Source organism: Bombina bombina, chromosome 10 (assembly GCF_027579735.1).
Source record: "Bombina bombina isolate aBomBom1 chromosome 10, aBomBom1.pri, whole genome shotgun sequence".
Classification (NCBI taxonomy): domain Eukaryota; kingdom Metazoa; phylum Chordata; class Amphibia; order Anura; family Bombinatoridae; genus Bombina; species Bombina bombina.
The window spans coordinates 104,569,619-104,592,356 of record NC_069508.1 but is presented as its reverse complement, the minus strand read 5'-3'; the positions used below and the strand labels follow the sequence as shown (position 1 = coordinate 104,592,356).

At 39.5% G+C, this 22,738-nt stretch overlaps 1 protein-coding gene across 1 annotated transcript in view; it reads right to left on the bottom strand.

Annotated features, from left to right (window-relative positions):
* LOC128640854 (histo-blood group ABO system transferase) overlaps positions 1-22,738 on the bottom strand; it is a 209,636-nt gene that overhangs the window by 68,110 nt on the left and 118,788 nt on the right. Inside the window, exon 4 of the mRNA XM_053693297.1 lies at positions 11,582-11,713. Within this exon, the coding sequence (XP_053549272.1) occupies positions 11,582-11,713 (132 nt within the window). The remainder of the gene's footprint in view (positions 1-11,581; positions 11,714-22,738) is intronic.

Genomic DNA, 22,738 nt, shown 5'->3' with positions numbered 1-22,738 from the left:
ATTAGGGGTTAAAAAAATTGAATCGAGTGGCAGCGATGTGGGGGGGCTCGGTTTAGGGGTACATAGGTAGTTTATGGGTGTTAGTGTACTTTAGAGCACAGTAGTTAAGAGCTTTATAAACCGGCGTTAGCCCAGAAAGCTCTTAACTACTGACTTTTTTCTGCGGCTGGAGTTTTGTCGTTAGAATTCTAACGCTCACTTCAGCCACGACTCTAAATACCGGAGTTAGAAAGATCCCATTGTAAAGATAGGATACGCAATTGACGTAAGGGGATCTGCGGTATGGAAAAGTCGCGGCTGAAAAGTGAGCATTAGACCCTCTTTTGAATGACTCCAAATACCGGCGGTAGCCTAAAACCAGCGTTAGGAGCCTCTAACGCTGGTTTTCACGGCTACCGCCAAACTCTAAATCTAGGCCCTAGGCTCCAAGGTAATTTGTTTCATTCTATAGGTATCCTATGTTAACCCCTTAACGACCGAGGACGTGCAGGGTACGTCCTAAAAAAAAAGGCAGTTAACGCCTGAGAACGTACCCTGCACGTCCTCGGTGTGGAAAGCAGCTGGAAGCGATCCTGCTCACTTCCAGGTGCTTTCCGGTTATTGCAGTGATGCCTCGATATGGAGGCATCCTGCAATAACTCTAGATGGCCATCCGATGCAGAGAGAGCCACTCCGTGGCCCTCTCTGCACCGGACATCGATGGCCGGTATCGTTGGTGGGTGGGAGCCGACTTGGGAGGCGGGTGGGCGGCCATTGATGGGCCGGGTAATGTAGAGGGGGGCGGGATCGGGGGCAGGGCCGATGGGGGCGCGCACGGGGGGGGCGGCGGGCGGGCGCGTGCACGGGGCGGGAGCGGGTGGGAACGCTACACTACAGAAAATCAAAGTTTGAAAAGTTTGAGAAAGGGGTATTTGAATTTAAAAAATATATAAATCGAATGTATCTAGGAGGGGGTGGGGGTTGGTCTTTGGTGGGGCAGGGAGCTACACTACAGAAAAGGGGAAAAAATGAAAAAATATAAGCAATTTTATTCTAAACTGGGTACTGGCAGACAATTGCCAGTACCCAAGATGGCGGCCATTAAGACAGAGGGGGAGAGTTAGAGAGCTGTTTGGTGGGGGATCAGTCAGGTTGGGGGCTAAAGGGGGGTCCTACAGAGCAGCATATGTAAATATGCCTTTTCTTTTAAAAAAAAAAAAGCCCAAATATAGCTTTTATTTTAGTACTGGCAGAGTTTCTGCCAGTACTTAAGATGGCGGGGACAATTGTGGGGTGGGGGAGGGAAGAGAGCTGTTTGGGAGGGATCAGGGGGTCTGATGTTTCAGGTGGGAGGCTAAGCTCTACACTAAAGCTAAAATTAACCCTGCAAGCTCCCTACAAGCTACCTAATTAACCCCTTCACTGCTAGCCATAATACGTGTGATGCGCATTTAGCGGCCTAAGTACCAAAAAGCAACGCCAAAGCCATATGTGTCTGCTATTTCTGAACAAAGGGGATCCCAGAGAAAATTTTACAACTATTTATGCCATAATTGCACAAGCTGTTTGTAAATAATTTCAGTGAGAAACCGAAAGTTTGTGAAAAAGTGAACAATTTTTTGTATTTGATCGCATTTGGCGGTAAAATGGTGGCATGAAATATACCAAAATTGGCCTAGATCAATACTTTGGAATGTCTTCTAAAAAAAAATATATACATGTCAAGGGATATTCAGGGATTCCTGAAAGATATCAGTGTCCCAATGTAACTAGCGCTAATCTTGAATAAAATGGTTTGGAAATAGCAAAGTGCTACTTGTATTTATGGCCCTATAACTTGTAAAAAAAGCAAAGAACATGTAAATATTGGGTATTTCTAAACTCAGGACAAAATTTAGAAAATATTTAGCATGGGTGTTTTTTGGTGGTTGTAGATGTGTAACAGATTTTGGGGGTCAAAGTTAGAAAAAACAGAATTTATGTTTACCTGATAAATTACTTTCTCCAACGGTGTGTCCGGTCCACGGCGTCATCCTTACTTGTGGGATATTCTCTTCCCCAACAGGAAATGGCAAAGAGCCCAGCAAAGCTGGTCACATGATCCCTCCTAGGCTCCGCCTTCCCCAGTCATTCGACCGACGTAAAGGAGGAATATTTGCATAGGAGAAATCATATGATACCGTGGTGACTGTAGTTAGAGAAAATAAACATCAGACCTGATTAAAAAACCAGGGCGGGCCGTGGACCGGACACACCGTTGGAGAAAGTAATTTATCAGGTAAACATAAATTCTGTTTTCTCCAACATAGGTGTGTCCGGTCCACGGCGTCATCCTTACTTGTGGGAACCAATACCAAAGATTTAGGACACGGATGATGGGAGGGAGCAAATCAGGTCACCTAGATGGAAGGCACCACGGCTTGCAAAACCTTTCTCCCAAAAATAGCCTCAGAAGAAGCAAAAGTATCAAATTTGTAAAATTTAGTAAAAGTGTGCAGTGAAGACCAAGTCGCTGCCTTACATATCTGATCAACAGAAGCCTCGTTCTTGAAGGCCCATGTGGAAGCCACGGCCCTAGTGGAATGAGCTGTGATTCTTTCAGGAGGCTGTCGTCCGGCAGTCTCATAAGCCAATCTGATGATGCTTTTAAGCCAAAAAGAGAGAGAGGTAGAAGTTGCTTTTTGACCTCTCCTTTTACCAGAATAAACAACAAACAAGGAAGATGTTTGTCTGAAATCCTTTGTAGCCTCTAAATAGAATTTTAGAGCACGAACTACATCCAAATTGTGCAACAAACGTTCCTTCTTTGAAACTGGATTCGGACACAAAGAAGGCACGACTATCTCCTGGTTAATATTTTTGTTAGAAACAACTTTCGGAAGAAAACCAGGTTTAGTACGCAAAACCACCTTATCTGCATGGAACACCAGATAAGGAGGAGAACACTGCAGAGCAGATAACTCTGAAACTCTTCTAGCAGAAGAAATTGCAACCAAAAACAAAACTTTCCAAGATAATAACTTGATATCAACGGAATGTAGGGGTTCAAACGGAACCCCCTGAAGAACTGAAAGAACTAAATTAAGACTCCAAGGAGGAGTCAAAGGTTTGTAAACAGGCTTGATTCTAACCAGAGCCTGAACAAAAGCTTGAACATCTGGCACAGCCGCCAGCTTTTTGTGAAGTAAAACAGATAAAGCAGAAATCTGTCCCTTCAAAGAACTTGCAGATAATCCTTTCTCCAAACCTTCTTGAAGAAAGGATAGAATCTTAGGAATTTTTATCTTGTTCCATGGGAATCCTTTAGATTCACACCAACAGATATATTTTTTCCATATTTTATGGTAGATTTTTCTAGTTACAGGCTTTCTGGCCTGAACAAGAGTATCAATGACAGAATCTGAGAACCCTCGCTTTGATAAAATCAAGCATTCAATCTCCAAGCAGTCAGTTGGAGTGAGGCCAGATTCGGATGTTCGAACGGACCTTGAACAAGAAGGTCCTGTCTCAAAGGTAGCCTCCATGGTGGAGCCGATGACATATTCACCAGATCTGCATACCAAGTCCTGCGTGGCCACGCAGGAGCTATCAAGATCACCGATACCCTCTCCTGTTTGATCCTGGCTACCAGCCTGGGAATGAGAGGAAACGGTGGGAACACATAAGCTAGGTTGAAGCTCCAAGGTGCTACTAGTGCATCCACTAGAGTCGCCTTGGGATCCCTGGATCTGGACCCGTAGCAAGGAACCTTGAAGTTCTGACGAGACGCCATCAGATCCATGTCTGGAATGCCCCACAATTGAATTATTTGGGCAAAGATTTCCGGATGGAGTTCCCACTCCCCCGGATGAAATGTCTGACGACTCAGAAAATCCGCTTCCCAATTTTCCACTCCTGGGATGTGGATTGCAGACAAGTGGCAGGAGTGAGTCTCCGCCCATTGAATTATTTTGGTCACTTCTTCCATCGCCAGGGAACTCCTTGTTCCCCCCTGATGGTTGATATACGCAACAGTCGTCATGTTGTCTGATTGAAACCGTATGAATTTGGCCTTTGCTAGCTGAGGCCAAGCCTTGAGAGCATTGAATATCGCTCTCAGTTCCAGAATATTTATCGGGAGAAGAGATTCTTCCCGAGACCAAAGACCCTGAGCTTTCAGGGGTTCCCAGACCGCGCCCCAGCCCACCAGACTGGCGTCGGTCGTGACAATGACCCACTCTGGTCTGCGGAAGCTCATCCCTTGTGACAGGTTGTCCAGGGTCAGCCACCAACGGAGTGAATCTCTGGTCCTCTGATCTACTTGTATCGTCGGAGACAAGTCTGTATAATCCCCATTCCACTGACTGAGCATGCACAGTTGTAATGGTCTTAGATGAATTCGCGCAAAAGGAACTATGTCCATTGCCGCGACCATCAAACCTATTACTTCCATGCACTGCGCTATGGAAGGAAGAAGAACAGAATGAAGTACTTGACAAGCGCTTAGAAGTTTTGATTTTCTGGCCTCTGTCAGAAAAATCCTCATTTCTAAGGAGTCTATTATTGTTCCCAAGAAGGGAACTCTTGTTGACGGAGATAGAGAACTTTTTTCTACGTTCACTTTCCACCCGTGAGATCTGAGAAAGGCCAGGACAATGTCCGTATGAGCCTTTGCTTGAGGTAGAGACGACGCTTGAATCAGAATGTCGTCCAAGTAAGGTACTACTGCAATGCCCCTTGGTCTTAGCACCGCTAGAAGGGACTCTAGTACCTTTGTGAAAATTCTTGGAGCAGTGGCTAATCCGAATGGAAGTGCCACAAACTGGTAATGCTTGTCCAGAAAGGCGAACCTTAGGAACCGATGATGTTCCTTGTGGATAGGAATATGTAGATACGCATCCTTTAAATCCACCGTGGTCATGAATTGACCTTCCTGGATGGTAGGAAGAATTGTCTGAATGGTTTCCATTTTGAACGATGGAACCTTGAGAAACTTGTTTAGGATCTTGAGATCTAAGATTGGTCTGAATGTTCCCTCTTTTTTGGGAACTATGAACAGATTGGAGTAGAATCCCATCCCTTGTTCTCCTAATGGAACAGGATGAATCACTCCCATTTTTAACAGGTCTTCTACACAATGTAAGAATGCCTGTCTTTTTATGTGGTCTGAAGACAATTGAGACTTGTGGAACCTCCCCCTTGGGGGTAGCTCCTTGAATTCCAGAAGATAACCTTGGGAGACTATTTCTAGCGCCCAAGGATCCAGAACATCTCTTGCCCAAGCCTGAGCGAAGAGAGAAAGTCTGCCCCCCACCAGATCCGGTCCCGGATCGGGGGCCAACATCTCATGCTGTCTTGGTAGCAGTGGCAGGTTTCTTGGCCTGCTTACCTTTGTTCCAGCCTTGCATTGGCCTCCAGGCTGGCTTGGTTTGAGAAGTATTACCCTCTTGCTTAGAGGATGTAGAACTTGGGGCTGGTCCGTTTCTGCGAAAGGGACGAAAATTTGGTTTATTTTTAGCCTTGAAAGACCTATCCTGAGGAAGGGCGTGGCCCTTACCCCCAGTGATATCTGAAATAATCTCTTTCAAGTCAGGGCCAAACAGCGTTTTCCCCTTTAAAGGTATGTTAAGCAATTTGTTCTTGGAAGACGCATCCGCTGACCAAGATTTTAGCCAAAACGCTCTGCGCGCCACAATAGCAAACCCCAAATTTTTCGCCGCTAATCTAGCCAATTGCAAAGTGGCGTCTAAAATAAAAGAATTAGCCAATTTAAGAGCATGAATTCTGTCCATAATCTCCTCATAAGAAGAATCTTTATTGAGCGACTTTTCTAGTTCATCGAACCAGAAACACGCTGCTGTAGCGACAGGAACAATACATGAAATTGGTTGTAGAAGGTAACCTTGCTGAACAAACATCTTTTTAAGCAAACCCTCTAATTTTTTATCCATAGGATCTTTGAAAGCACAACTATCTTCTATAGGGATAGTAGTGCGTTTGTTTAGAGTAGAAACCGCCCCCTCGACCTTGGGGACTGTCTGCCATAAGTCCTTTCTGGGGTCGACCATAGGAAACAATTTCTTAAATATAGGGGGAGGGACAAAAGGTATGCCGGGCCTTTCCCATTCTTTGTTTACAATGTCCGCCACCCGCTTGGGTATAGGAAAAGCTTCGGGGGGCCCCGGGACCTCTAGGAACTTGTCCATCTTACATAATTTCTCTGGAATGACCAAATTGTCACAATCATCTAGAGTAGATAACACCTCCTTAAGCAGAGCGCGGAGATGTTCCAATTTAAATTTGAATGTAATCACATCAGGTTCAGCTTGTTGAGAAATTTTCCCTGAATCTGAAATTTCTCCCTCAGACAAAACCTCCCTGGCCCCCTCAGACTGGTGTAGGGGCATTTCAGAACCATTATCATCAGCGTCCTCATGCTCTTCGGTATTTTCTAAAACAGAGCAGTCGCACTTTCGCTGATAAGTGGGCATTTTGGCTAAAATGTTTTTGATAGAATTATCCATTACAGCCGTTAATTGTTGCATAGTAAGGAGTATTGGCGCACTAGATGTACTAGGGGCCTCCTGTGTGGGCAAGACTGGCGTAGACGAAGGAGGGGATGATGCAGTACCATGCTTACTCCCCTCACTTGAGGAATCATCTTGGGCATCATTTTCTCTAAATTTTGTGTCACATACATCACATCTATTTAAATGAGAAGGAACCTTGGCTTCCTCACATACAGAACATAGTCTATCTGATAGTTCAGACATGTTAAACAGGCAAAAACTTGATAACAAAGTACAAAAAACGTTTTAAAATAAAACCGTTACTGTCACTTTAAATTTTAAACTGAACACACTTTATTACTGAAAATGTGAAAAAGTATGAAGGAATTGTTCAAAATTCACCAAAATTTCACCACAGTGTCTTAAAGCCTTAAAAGTATTGCACACCAAATTTGAAAGCTTTAACTTTTTTATTTTATATTTAACCCCTATACAGTCCCTGGTATCTGCTTTGCTGAGACCCAACCAAGCCCAGAGGGGAATACGATACCAAATGACGCCTTCAGTAAGCTTTTTCTATGTATCTGAGCTCCTCACACATGCATCTGCATGCCTTGCTTCCCAAAAACAACTGCGCAATAGAGGCGCGAAAATGAGGCTCTGCCTATGATTAGAGAAGGCCCCCAGTGAAAAAGGTGTCCAATACAGTGCCTGCCGGTTATTTAACATAATTCCCAAGAATAAAATAACTCCTCAAAGCTATAAACTATTAAAAATGCTTATAAATCAATCGTTTTAGCCCAGAAAAATGTCTACCAGTCTTTAAGCCCTTGTGAAGCCCTTTATTCTTATTTAATAAAAATGGCTTACCGGATCCCATAGGGAAAATGACAGCTTCCAGCATTACCAAGTCTTGTTAGAAATGTGTCATACCTCAAGCAGCAAAAGTCTGCTCACTGTTTCCCCCAACTGAAGTTAATTCCTCTCAACAGTCCTGTGTGGAAACAGCCATCGATTTTAGTAACGGTTGCTAAAATCATTTTCCTCTTACAAACAGAAATCTTCATCTCTTTTCTGTTTCAGAGTAAATAGTACATACCAGCACTATTTTAAAATAACAAACTCTTGATTGAAGAATAAAAACTACATTTAAACACCAAAAAACTCTAAGCCATCTCCGTGGAGATGTTGCCTGTACAACGGCAAAGAGAATGACTGGGGAAGGCGGAGCCTAGGAGGGATCATGTGACCAGCTTTGCTGGGCTCTTTGCCATTTCCTGTTGGGGAAGAGAATATCCCACAAGTAAGGATGACGCCGTGGACCGGACACACCTATGTTGGAGAAAGTGTGTTTTTTCCACTTTTTTCTCATATTTTATAATTTTTTTTATAATAAATTATAAGATATGATGAAAATAATGGTATCTTTGGAAAGTCCATTTAATGGCGAGAAAAACGGTATATAATATGTGTGGGTACAGTAAATGAGCAAGAGGAAAATTACAGCTAAACACAAACACCGCAAAAATGTAAAAATAGCCTTGGTCCCAAACGGACAGAAAATGGAAAAGTGCTCTGGTCACTAAGGGGTTAAAGAAGCAACAATGAACTCCTAGGAGTTAGCAGAAAGCCATTGGCAACATGCATATATAAATAAAATGGTGGCATTGTGTATTGGCTGTAGAGCTATATTAAATAAAATAGCGGTGTTGTGTGTGTATTGGGTGTTGTGCTATATTAAATAAAATAGTGGTGTTGTGTGTGTATTGGGTGTAGAGCTATATTAAATAAAATAGTGGTGTTGTGTGTGTATTGGGTGTAGAGCTATATTAAATAAAATAGTGATGTTGTGTGTGCATTGGGTGTAGAGCTATATTAAATAAAATAGCGGTGTTGTGTGTGTATTGGGTGTAGAGCTATATTAAATAAAATAGCGGTGTTGTATGTGTATTGGGTGTAGAGCTATATTAAATAAAATAGTGGTGTTGTGTGTGTATTGGGTGTAGAGCTATATTAAATAAAATAGCGGTGTTGTGTGTGTAATGGGTGTTGTGCTATATTAAATAAAATAGTGGTGTTGTATGTGTATTGGGTGTAGAGCTATATTAAATAAAATAGTGGTGTTGTGTGTGTATTGGGTGTAGAGCTTTATTAAATAAAATAGCGGTGTTGTGTGTGTATTGGGTGTAGAGCTATATTAAATAAAATAATGGTGTTGTGTGTGTATTGGGTGTAGAGCTATATTAACCTCTTAAGGACATATGACGGAATTTTCCCATCAAAAAACAATTGAGCAAACTGAAAGCTGTGTCCTTAAAGGGTTAAATAAAATAGCGGTGTTGTGTGTGTATTGGGTGTAGAGCTATATTAAATAAAATAATGGTGTTGTGTGTGTATTGGGTGTAGAGCTATATTAAATAAAATAGCGGTGTTGTGTGTGTATTGGGTGTAGAGCTCTATTAAATAAAATAGCGGTGTTGTGTGTGTATTGGGTGTAGAGCTATATTAAATAAAATAGCGGTGTTGTGTGTGTATTGGGTGTAGAGCTTTATTAAATAAAATAGTGGTGTTGTGTGTGTATTGGTGTAGAGCTATATTAAATAAAATAGTGGTGTTGTGTGTGTATTGGGTGTAGAGCTATATTAAATAAAATAGCGGTGTTGTGTGTGTATTGGGTGTAGAGCTTTATTAAATAAAATAGCGGTGTTGTGTGTGTATTGGGTATAGAGCTTTATCAAATAAAATAGCGGTGTTGTGTGTGTATTAGGTGTAGAGCTATATTAAATAAAATAGCGGTGTTGTGTGTGTATTGGGTGTAGAGCTTTATTAAATAAAATAGTGGTGTTGTGTGTGTATTGGGTGTAGAGATATATTAAATCAAATAGTAGTGTTGTGTGTGTATTGGGTGTAGAGCTATATTAAATCAAATAGTGTTGTGTGTGTATTGGGTGTAGAGCTATATTAAATAAAATAGCGGTGTTGTGTGTGTATTGGGTGTAGAGCTATATTAAATAAAATAGTGGTGTTGTGTGTGTATTGGGTGTAGAGCTATATTAAATAAAATAGTGGTGTTGTATGTGTATTGGGTGTAGAGCTATATTAAATAAAATAGCGGTGTTCTGTGTGTATTGGGTGTAGAGCTTTATTAAATAAAATAGTGGTGTTGTGTTTGTATTGGGTGTAGAACTATATTAAATAAAATAGTGGTGTTGTGTGTGTATTGGGTGTAGAGCTATATTAAATATAATGGTGGCGTTACGTGTGTTGAGTGTAGAGCTATATTAAATAAAATAGTGGCGTTACGTGTGTTGAATTTAGAGCTATATTAAATAAAATAGTGGCGTTACGTGTGTTAAATGTAGAGCTATATTAAATAAAATAGTGGCGTTATGTGTGTTGAGTGTAGAGCTATATTAAATAAAATAGTGGCATTACGTGTGTTGAATGTAGAGCTATATTAAATAAAATAGTGGTGTTACATGTGTTGAGTGTAGAGCTATATTAAATAAAATAGTGGCGTTACGTGTGTTGAGTGTAGAGCTATATTAAATAAAATAGTGGCATTACGTGTGTTGAGTGTAGAGCTATATTAAATAAAATAGTGGCGTTACGTGTGTTGAATGTAGAGCTATATTAAATAAAATAGTGGCGTTACGTGTGTTAAATGTAGAGCTATATTAAATAAAATAGTGGCGTTACGTGTGTTGAATGTAGAGCTATATTAAATAAAATAGTGGTGTTACGTGTGTTGAATGTAGAGCTATATTAAATAAAATAGTGGCATTACGTGTGTTGGGTGTAGAGCTATATTAAATAAAATGGTGGCGTTACGTGTGTTGAATGTAGAGCTATATTAAATAAAATAGTGGCGTTACGTGTGTTGAGTGTAGAGCTATATTAAATAAAATAGTGGCGTTACGTGTGTTGAGTGTAGAGCTATATTAAATAAAATAGTGGCATTACATGTGTTAAATGTAGAGCTATATTAAATAAAATAGTGGCGTTACGTGTGTTGAGTGTAGAGCTATATTAAATAAAATAGTGGCGTTACGTGTGTTGAGTGTAGAGCTATATTAAATAAAATAGTGGCGTTATGTGTGTTGAATGTAGAGCTGTATTAAATAAAATGGTGGCATTACGTGTGTTGAATGTAGAGCTATATTAAATAAAATAGTGGCGTTACGTGTGTTGAATGTAGAGCTATATTAAATAAAATAGTGGTGTTGTGTGTGTATTGGGTGTAGAGCTATATTAAATAAAATGGTGGCGTTACGTGTGTTGAGTGTAGAGCTATATTAAATAAAATAGTGGCGTTACGTGTGTTGAATGTAGAGCTATATTAAATAAAATAGTAGCGTTACGTGTGTTGGGTGTAGAGCTATATTAAATAAAATAGTGGTGTTACGTGTGGAGAGTGGAGAGCTATATTAAATAAAATAGTGGCGTTACGTGTGTTGAATGTAGAGCTATATTAAATAAAATAGTGGCGTTACGTGTGTTGAATGTAGAGCTATATTAAATAAAATAGTGGTGTTGTGTGTGTATTGGGTGTAGAGCTATATTAAATAAAATGGTGGCGTTACGTGTGTTGAGTGTATAGCTATATTAAATAAAATAGTGGCGTTACGTGTGTTGAATGTAGAGCTATATTAAATAAAATAGTGGTGTTGTGTGTGTATTGGGTGTAGAGCTATATTAAATAAAATGGTGGCGTTACGTGTGTTGGGTGTAGAGCTATATTAAATAAAATGGTGGCGTTATGTGTGTTGAATGTAGAGCTATATTAAATAAAATGGTGGCGTTACGTGTGTTGGGTGTAGAGCTATATTAAATAAAATGGTGGCGTTACGTGTGTTGAGTGTAGAGCTATATTAAATAAAATGGTGGCGTTACGTGTGTTGAATGTAGAGCTATATTAAATGATATGATGGCATTGTGTGTGTTCGGTGAGAAAACTAGATTTGCATTCATTGTAGAGTGGGTGCGCTGAGGTTAGAAGCTGCACACAAATGGGCTGGCAATTCCATAAGTTATTCCAAACTTAATTACATTAAAACCCTAAATGTAGGTCAACTTATACATTTTTTGTAACAAAACCTTATTCATTCACTTACTTTTTCACAGCAAAAACAAAGAGCCCAATTTGTTTTCCTTTAAACTGTTCATGTAAAATTCTACTGTCATATGTGCCATCCCAGACTATTGGAGCGAGCCATGGAGTGAGAACTTGCAGGGCAGCTTTTCTTCTGCAAAACATAATATAGTTTAAATAATTGTTTTAACAGTAGCAGAGTTGTAAAACACAATAAAAAAGACACATTTAAAGGGCCATAATACCCAAATGTTTAAACACTTTAAAGTGCTGCAGCAAAGCTGTAAAAAGCTGACTAGAAAATATCACCTGAACATCTCTATGTAAAAAAGAACGATATTTTACCTCAAAAGTTCCTCAGTAGCCACCTCCCATTGTAAAGGATTTCTAAGCAGCATATTAGTATGTCTGTCCTGGGACAGCTGAAAGGATGAGTCTCATGAACTCTCATATAATTTCACCAATCAGGTAAAGGAAGCTTACAATGAAATCTCATGAGAGTTAAGTCAAATCTCATGAGATCACAGTAAGAGTTCATGACCTCAGCACTGCTGATGCTGATTGGCTGCTGTTCATTTCTTCATTTTTTTTATTTTTTTTTACCTGCAGCTGGGAGCAGCTGAGTATAACATTTTACACAGAACTTACTCTGCTGAGCTGAGGAGATTGTGAGGTAAAATATCTTCCTTTTTTACATAGAGATGCTCACGTGATATTTTCCTGTCAGCTTTTTATAGTTATACTGCATCAGTTTCAAGTGATTTAGCATATGAGTATTATGTCCCTTTAAGTTAATGCTCTTTGAAAATGTTTTGTAGATGATTCATTTATATAGCCCATCTGGGTGTGTTTTTGTAAAAATGTTTAGTTTTGCTTATTTTTAAATAACAGACAACTAGATTACAAGTTTTGCGCTATAGAGGGTGCGAAACGAACGCAACAAAAGTTGCATTATTTCACCCTTTATAGCGTTGCCATTACGAGTTTTTGAAAAGCCGGCTTGTGTGTGCGATATGGTTGCGTTGAGCTCCATACCGCACAAAATACAAGCGCTGCTTTGACGTGTTTGTGTACGCTTTCCCCATAGACATCAATGGGGAGTGTTAGAAAAAAAACTAACATCTGCGATTGCGGAATGAAAAACTCCGTAACGCAACCTCATTGATGTCTATGGGGAAAAAAAAAGTTAAGTTTAAACCTAACACCCTAACATAAACTTCAAGTCGCCGACACCTACATAATGTTAGGAATAATTTCTATTATTTTGAATAATTTGTTTGTTATTTTGTGTAATGTTTTTTTTTTCTTTTTGGGGTGTTTTTTAAAGGGCCCTTGGTAGTTTATTATAGATTAGGGTTAGGGTTACGGTTAGGGTTAGGTTTAGGGGTTAATTTAGTTTAATTTAGGTTGTTGCGATGTAGGGGGCTGGCGGTTTAAGGGTTAATAGGTTTATTTAGTGGTAGTGATGTGGGAGGCCAGAGGTTTAGGGGTTATTAACTTTATTTAGTGGCCGCGATGTCGGGAGCGGCGGAATAGGGGTTAATATATTTATTATAGTGTTGGCAATGTTGGGGTGCGGGGGAATAGAGCTTAATAACTTTAGTATAGTGGCGACAATGTCGGGAGGGGCGGAATAGGGGTTAATAAATTTTATTAGTGGCGGCGATGTCGGGAGCAGCAGATTAGGGGTTAATAACTTTAATATAGTATTTGTGATGCGGGAGGGCCTCGGTTTAGGGGTTAATAGGTAGTTTATGGGTGTTAGTGTACTTTGTAACAGTTTAGTTATGAGTTTTGTGTAATCGTTTTGTTGCGTAAAACTCATAACTACCGGTCTCAGATGGCGGTATGGAGCGTGTCGGTATAGGCTGGAACGCAAGTTTTTTCAGCGTTAAAACATGAACGCAAAACTCGTTATCTAAGTGATTGTGCTGATTTTCAGACTCCTAAACAAGCCCCAAAGTTTTAGATGCATACTGATGTATACAGACTTCAGATTGCTTCTGTTTGTATAATGGGTCTTTTCATATGCAGGGGAGAGGGTGGCTTCTGCTATCAGCCCCTTTCAGTGGGTGTCCCAGGCTAATCTCATCAACAGTGCTAAATTGGAAGCTTCTAAGTGCTTAAAAGGTTTTTATACTTGATTTTCATATCACTATTTCTGAATATTATTCTTTATAGTAATTTCTATCACATGCAGTTAAATGCTAGTGAACAGGTTCATTTTTCTTAGTTAATTAGCCTTATGTATAACATCTTATTTATTTAAATTAAAAAAAACTTGCAGATAAGGGATGTTGCCCAGCTACTTAACAGTCAAGGCTATAGTCTTGCTGTAAATCATTTGTTCCTTTACTTTTACCAATCAACCATGCTAAGACCTCCCCTTGGAATATACAAGAAACCCTCAGGGAATCTACTTTATACAGTATAATGCATACAAATAACACATCATACACACATGCACTGTTCATCCATTAGGCAAGATAACAAGTCACGCGTTATGAGTTTTCCACACACGATATGGTCTTTTCACAATCAATTTCCATTGCGCATCTATTACAAATCTTGAAAAATTATGATTGCGCGTGTGCATTCGCCTTTTACGTAACAATCCTTTCTGCGCTCAAAGAGCGGTAGTTAATAGTTTTGCTCAACATAAACGTTTCAAGAAACACTTCAAAAATACATTACAAAGTACAGTTACACTCATATTAACAATGTCTAATAAAAAATATTTAAAAAAAATATTGCACACAGAAGTTATAAGGGCTCAAAGATAGATTACATTGACATACATACACATACATAGAGAAACATGGATCTACAGTGGGGAAAAAAAGTATTTAGTCAGCCACCAATTGTGCAAGTTCTCCCACTTAAGAAGATGAAAGAGGCCTGTAATTTTCATCATAGGTATACCTCAACTATGAGAGACAAAATGTGGAAACAAATCCAGACAATCACATTGTCTGATTTGGAAAGAATTTATTTGCAAATTATGGTGGAAAATAAGTATTTGGTCACCTACAAACAAGCAAGATTTCTGGCTCTCACAGACCTGTATCTTCTTCTTTAAGAGGCTCCTCTGTCCTCCACTCATTACCTGTATTAATGGCACCTGTTTGAACTTGTTATAAGTATAAAAGACACCTGTCCACAACCTCAAACAGTCACACTCCAAACTCCACTATGGTGAAGACCAAAGAGCTGTCGAAGGACACCAGAAACAAAATTGTAGACCTGCACCAGGCTGGGAAGACTGAATCTGCAATAGGCAAGCAGCTTGGTGTGAAGAAATCAACTGTGGGATCAATAATTAGAAAATGGAAGACATACAAGACCAGTCATAATCTCCCTCGATCTGGGGCTCCACGTAAGATCTCACCCCGTGGGGTCAAAATGATCACAAGAACGGTGAGCAAACATCCCAGAACCGCACGGGGGGACCTAGTGAATGACCTGCAGAGAGCTGGGACCAACGTAACAAAGGCTACCATCAGTAACACACTACGCTGCCAGGGACTCAGATCCTGCAGTACCAGACGTGTCCCCCTGCTTAAGCCAGTGCATGTCCGGGCCCGTCTGAAGTATGCTAGAGTGCATTTGGATGATCCAGAAGTGGATTGGGAGAATGTCATATGGTCAAATGAAACCAAAGAAGAACTGTTTGGTAGAAACACAACTTGTCGTGTTTGGAGGAGAGAGAACACCATACCTACTGTTATGCATGGGGGTGGCAACATCATGCTTTGGGGCTGTTTCTCTGCAAAGGGAACAGGACAACTGATCCGTGTACATGAAAGAATGAATGGGGCCATGTATTTTGAGATTTTGAGTGCAAACCTCCTACCATCAGCAAGGGCATTGAAGATGAAACGTGGCTAGGTCTTTCAACATTACAATGATCCCAAACACACCGCCCGGGCAACGAAGGAGTGGCTTCGTAAGAAGCATTTCAAGGTCCTGGAGTGGCCTAGCCAGTCTCCAGATCTCAACGCCATAGAAAACCTTTGGAGGGAGTTGAAAGTCTGTGTTGCCTAGCGACAGCCCCAAAACATCACTGCTCTAGAGGAGATCTGCATGCAGGAATGGGCCAACATACCAGCAACAGTGTGTGACAACCTTGTGAAGACTTACAGAAAAGTTTGACCTCTGTCATTGCCAACAAAGGATATATAACAAAGTATTGAGATGAACTTTTGATATTGACCAAATACTTATTTTCCACCATAATTTGAAAATAAATTCTTTCCAAATCAGACAATGTGATTGTCTGGATTTGTTTCCACATTTTGTCTCTCATAGTTGAGGTTTACCTATGATGAAAATTACAGGCCTCTCTCATCTTCTTAAGTGGGAGAACTTGCACAATTGGTGGCTGACTAAATACTTTTTTTCCCCACTGTATATGTATAGAGATAAGTTTAACAATGGAGATAATTAAAATATTTTGCATTACAATCTTATACACAATAAACAATATCTTAGAGGGATTTTCAAAGAGATATTTGCATATAGATTTCGATATATCTAGACATATATTCATATAGGCGTGTGAGAAGGTAAAGAAAATAGCGCCAAAAATTAACTTTCCAATATTGTGTGTTAATATTGGTATTAGGACTGTTTCTGTTACAAATATGTAAGCGATAGTAACCACTCACCTGCTTAGCAGTTGGTCATCAGAGACACCTATGATGACCAACTGCTAAACAGGTGAGCGGTTACTATCGCTTATCTACTTGTAACAGAAACAAATATTCATATACATATCTCGCTATAAATAGATATCAGTCCAAAAACCGTCACATACTGTATATAGAAAAATATTTATTTAGAAATAAATAGAACATATTCCGTTTTGATTTTTTTTTCGCAATATGAAATATTCACATTTTCATGTACACTTTTCGAGGAGAATACGTTAAGGGCTTTTCGCAACATATTAGGGTTGTTTTTTTGTCTATTTATCTTCTCCATTGAATTCTATGGGGAATACGTGAACGGGCACGCAATTTGGCTGTTTCAATTACGTGGTTTAACTTACGCCTAAAATAAGTTATTTTGTAACTTGAAATAACTGCGCAACCCTAAATGTGAAAAAGCCATAACGTGCGAAGTGTTTTCGCAACTGATTTACCGCGCAACTTGTAATCTTGCCCATAATGTCCCAGCTCAAATCTATAAATAATTATTGTCTTGCTATTATTTTGGAAGTGAAAAAGTTAATGTCACAGACGTTACTTATTGTCAATTCCCACTATACAGCTGTATCAATGCAAGCAACTCTATAGTACAGGATGCTAAAGGGCCATTTTATTAGTGATTAGCATTTGTTTAACATAAAACTGGTAGTTTTCTATAATCTTCTCAAAATAGAAACTCTATACAGGGAGTGCAGAATTATTAGGCAAATGAGTATTTTGACCACATCATCCTCTTTATGCATGTTGTCTTACTCCAAGCTGTATAGGCTCGAAAGCCTACTACCAATTAAGCATATTAGGTGATGTGCATCTCTGTAATGAGAAGGGGTGTGGTCTAATGACATCAACACCCTATATCAGGTGTGCATAATTATTAGGCAACTTCCTTTCCTTTGGCAAAATGGGTCAAAAGAAGGACTTGACAGGCTCAGAAAAGTCAAAAATAGTGAGATATCTTGCAGAGGGATGCAGCACTCTTAAAATTGCAAAGCTTCTGAAGCGTGATCATCGAACAATCAAGCGTTTCATTCAAAATAGTCAATAGGGTCGCAAGAAGCGTGTGGAAAAACCAAGACGCAAAATAACTGAGAAAAGTCAAGCGTGCAGCTGCCAAGATGCCACTTGCCACCAGTTTGGCCATATTTCAGAGCTGCAACATCACTGGAGTGCCCAAAAGCACAAGGTGTGCAATACTCAGAGACATGGCCAAGGTAAGAAAGGCTGAAAGACGACCACCACTGAACAAGACACACAAGCTGAAACGTCAAGACTGGGCCAAGAAATATCTCAAGACTGATTTTTCTAAGGTTTTATGGACTGATGAAATGAGAGTGAGTCTTGATGGGCCAGATGGATGGGCCCGTGGCTGGATTGGTAAAGGGCAGAGAGCTCCAGTCCAACTCAGACGCCAGCAAGGTGGAGGTGGAGTACTGGTTTGGGCTGGTATCATCAAAGATGAGCTTGTGGGGCCTTTTCGGGTTGAGGATGGAGTCAAGCTCAACTCCCATTCCTACTGCCAGTTTCTGGAAGACACCTTCTTCAAGCAGTGGTACAGGAAGAAGTCTGCATCCTTCAAGAAAAACATAATTTTCATGCAGGACAATGCTCCATCACACGCGTCCAAGTACTCCACAGCGTGGCTGGCAAGAAAGGGTATAAAAGAAGAAAATCTAATGACATGGCCTCCTTGTTCACCTGATCTGAACCTCATTGAGAACCTGTGGTCCATCATCAAATGTGAGATTTACAAGGAGGGAAAACAGTACACCTCTCTGAACAGTGTCTGGGAGGCTGTGGTTGCTGCTGCATGCAATGTTAATGGTGAACAGATCAAAACACTGACAGAATCCATGGATGGCAGGCTTTTGAGTGTCCTTGCAAAGAAAGGTGGCTATATTGGTCACTGATTTGTTTTTGTTTTGTTTTTGAATGTCAGAAATGTATATTTGTGAATGTTGAGATGTTATATTGGTTTCACTGGTAAAAATAAATAATTGAAATGGGTATATATTTGTTTTTTGTTAAGTTGCCTAATAATTATGCACAGTAATAGTCACCTGCACACACAGATATCCCTCTGAAATAGCTATAACTAAAAACAAACTAAAAACTACTTCCAAAACTATTCAGCTTTGATATTAATGAGTTTTTTGGGTTCATTGAGAACATGGTTGTTGTTCAATAATAAAATTAATCCTCAAAAATACAACTTGCCTAATAATTCTGCACTCCCTGTAGCTATGTTATGTGCACTTTTTTAGTTTGTATATATATATAACAAAGAAAAGAGGTCTGGACAGCAGCTCAAAACACATAATCCACTTTATTGTAAAACTAATAGCGTAATCATAAGAACAGCAATAAGCAGTGCAAATAAATGCAAGTGCAAATGTATAGCGTAGCTATGGCCAGGATGGTGGGGCTGTTCGGAGCACTAGAAAGGGCTTGTCTGACGCGTTTCAGCTCCTATGGAGCCTTACTCATAGACTGCATACATATATATATACATATATACAATATATACAATATATATATATATATATATATATATATATATACACCAATATATATGGCCCTGGGACAGAATCTTTTTCACTATACCCTTGCTGTTTTGCACGCGTCTGGTTTTTGGCGCCCTTAGTTTGAATTTTGCATGTTGGCTTGTTGGTTTACAAGTGCCACGCTTGTGCACATTGGGTTAACGCTTTTCAGGTTAGCACACATCCCTTAAGTCTTTTAATAGATCTTTCCCACGTTCATCCTCGGCTATGTGCAGGTCTGTTTTTTTGGCACGCTAACTTCCTTATAGCTGTTAAAACTGTCTGATGAACATTATATGCCCTTCGAATGTTATGTTAATGTTTCCTGCCTTGTTTTGCCGTTTGGCTTAGCACACATTGTACCTGCAAGTTTATTTAAAAAGCTACTTAATAGGGGGTAAGTCGTTTGCATTCCTCGAGAACTTTTTTTTTTGCACTCCTTTATACCACTTTAATGCCTGAAATGTATGCATCTTTAATGAATTGATTATCTGCTAGCAGGGTGCAATATAGAAATAAACTCCTGCCGGGCCAAAGATAAATAATTAGCAGGTAAACATTTTGGAGAGCATAATATGTACACATAAAACAGAACATAACAGTTTAAAACATCAGAGAACATCTTGAGAACATTAACGGTAGCCCCAATAATCAGGGGGAGACCTAGACATTTTTGTTATTATGTATTTTGCTTTGCTTTAGCCCCCCGGGTCAAATTGCATCCTAAGCAGTGTGTCTATAAAAATACCAGGTTTCCGTTGCCAGAAAGTAATGGGACTGTTTTTATGCTCAGCTTTTTCCCTGGAATGCCGGAGAGAAGATGAATTCTCATATACAGTCTCCCTAGTACCGTGTCCAAAGGGGGGATCCCTGTCAATAAGTAGCTGGAGTAAATTGGCCAGTGCATGTCGGGTCTGACTAGATTTTGTATTTATATATGTAAGTGTTCCGGTTTCACCATATGTCGGTGGTAATTCCACAATGAGGTGTTTCTGCACCGTTGTTGCCAAGTTGATGTCAGCATCAGAACCCATCTGTTTGTCGTGGCTAGTCGTGGCTGATTTGCCAGTATCGGAAGGTATAGGGATGTTCCTGTTCAGCTGCCATGAATTATATGCTGTCCTTGCTACCACACTGGAGCCCCTAAGCGCGGTCTGCAAGTGAAAGGCAGCCAAGGCTGCCTCTTTGTTGTAAGGGTTTTTCTTGTCATCCCTTGCTGTTTTATGTAGGTCCCGCTCTGTCAGCTGTATCAGAAGGTTTTCTGTACATGGAGGTTTGCTCCTTATTATAATATCGCCATCTTTGTTTGTGGGTATTGTAAGGGTCTGTACTGGGTCTCCTGCAGTTATGTGCTTTATCGGTGGTGGAGCGTTCTTTGTACAGTCAAGCGGATGTATTCGCTGATATATTCTAAGAAGAATAGTCTCCAGTCTCCCATACGGTCGCCATCTTAAAATGATCTTGTGGGCAGCAGCATGGAAATAGGGATGCACACTTCTATAGGGTTGTTAGTTGTAGATTGCCTGTTCTGCTCAATGTTACTCCAAAGGAGGGTTGTGTGGTAGTGAAGAATCGGTAAGTCAGAGTGGTCCAACAGCACCAATAACCCCATTTCTTCCTGGGGGGGTGGTTACCTAACAATGGGCCACCGCCCTAGGCCTTAGTGTTCCGAGCCGAGTCCCCAGTGTCATGAAAACAGCAAAAAAAAGCAGATGTGGGACCACAACTGCTAGAATTGTGATGTCTTTATAAGATATATACGTGAACTTGTTGTTAGTGCACAATAACCAGCGGATTACTGTAGATTCGGCCGGAGCCCTCAGAAGATGCGTCCTTCCCGGAACGCTGCACGGACACGCCCCCTCCTCAAGAGCTTTTTAAGGGGGTTATAGTGATTATTGCATTGCTTTGTCATATGCTATAATGGAGCAGTATAATTGTGTCCCTAAATCTACCAAAGAAACGGAGTCCCCTGAAAACATTTCTACCATTATTAGGTGTGCTTATTGTAAAAAAGCTGAGGTGCCTTCTCCAGTTCATTTATGTGACTCATGTTTAGACATATTAATGCAATGAGACCAACCTAATGCTGTTTTTTGGGGTATTAATGCACCTACTTTTTGTTCATTACAGGAGAATACTGAAATTGTTTCACCTACAGTAACATTTTTATCAAGGCGCTGCCTGCTTTCAAACAAGCGTAAAATGGTGAAGTTTCCTGTGGTGATCAGGAATCTTCAACTGATGTGGAACCTGATATTTTGTCTTTTTTGTTTAAAGTTGAACATTTTCGTTCTCTTTTGAAAGAGGTCTTAATTACTTTAGGGGTTAAAGATCCTAACGTTTCTAAAGATAAGCATTGTAATAGTTTAAATTCAGTTTTTAAGACAGTTGTTAATCTCCCTGATGCTGTCTTTGACATGTTTTCTAGGGAACGGTCTAAGCCAGGTAATGCATTTACTCCTTCTGCAAGGTTTAAACTTTCTGCTAATAATGATTTAAGGGAAACAGTTCCCAAGGTTGATAGGGCCATTTCTGCTCTGGCTAAACGTAGGGGTTTTGAAGGCTCCTCCTTTTGAACCTATGTATTAGGTGAATATTAAACTACTTTCTTGGAAAGTGTTATTTTTTTTGGCTATCTCTTCTGCTACAAGAGTTTTTTAAATATCTGCTCTGTCTTGTGAACCTCCATATCACATAAAATGAAACATAATAAGACATCAAAAGATTTCCAAAAGGAAGAAAATATTATAGCTAAAATGAAACAGATAATTTCTCAGTGAAAAAAATATGTTTTTTAAATCTCTCCCTTTATGTTATTACTTGTGGACTTCACAGCTTGGGTATTAGTTCCCAGAAGTAATGGATCATGGACTCTCACCACCTGTATGAAAGAAAACATACTTTATGATTACCTGATAAATTCATTTCTTTCATGGTGGTAAGAGTCCACAAGACCCCACCCCTATGTTTTTTGGGGTTATTTTTTTCTTTAGCACATATTTTCCCCCTGCTCCTTTTATGGCTCTTATTCCTTTTTCTTACCTCGGTTTGCTTGGCTGTACCTTAGATAGAGGTATGTGTGAGATGGGGTTTTTGGGGTTTGGGAATCTTTACTTCTTCCTAGTGGTAGAGAAGAGTAATTCCCAGGAGTAATGGATTTGGGATTCTCACCAAAACAGTTGTCAATTTTCAGCTGTTACACATATATATAAGTGAGTGTCCATAAATATGGCCACTCATCCATGCATGTGTATATTAACCTATTCATATTCAGGAGGATTATGTATTTTAAGAGTTACAGTTTTAATCTATCACGTTTTCCATTTTTTAGTTTTAAATTTTATATTTTTAATTACTATATTAAATCTGTTTCAATTTAGCTATAATATTTTCTTCCTTTTGGAAATCTTTTGATGTCTTATTATGTTGCATTTTTTTTTCATTAGTTCATTTTTTTTCTTTTCTGTTTTTTTTTTTTCATTTTTTTTTATTGTCTTTACTTTCTCACTTCCCTTGATTATTAGTAATCCTTTAATGTTCCTCTTTATTTAATCACAGGAGTTTCTAGAGCTAACACAAAAAAAACATATTAAAATCCCAATATAGATTACAAAAATAAAAGCAAATTGTAATCCTTGTTGAGTCCCCTTGGCCATATGCTATCTAATTTGTTTATTCATACCACCTCTTTTTGTTTCAGGATCTTTAACCTTTTTGTTCTTCTTCGCTGTTTAGGAATATGTTTCAGGATTTGGAACCTTAATTGACTAACTTCATGCAAATCCATAACACCTTTTCTTATAGTGTAATTATGTTGTGTTAATCTATCATTCATATTTTGACTGATTTCGCTTATGTATATAAAGCCACAAGGGCATTTTAAAAGATACAAAGTCTGTCTGGAAAGAAAAATACCCATTCAACTTA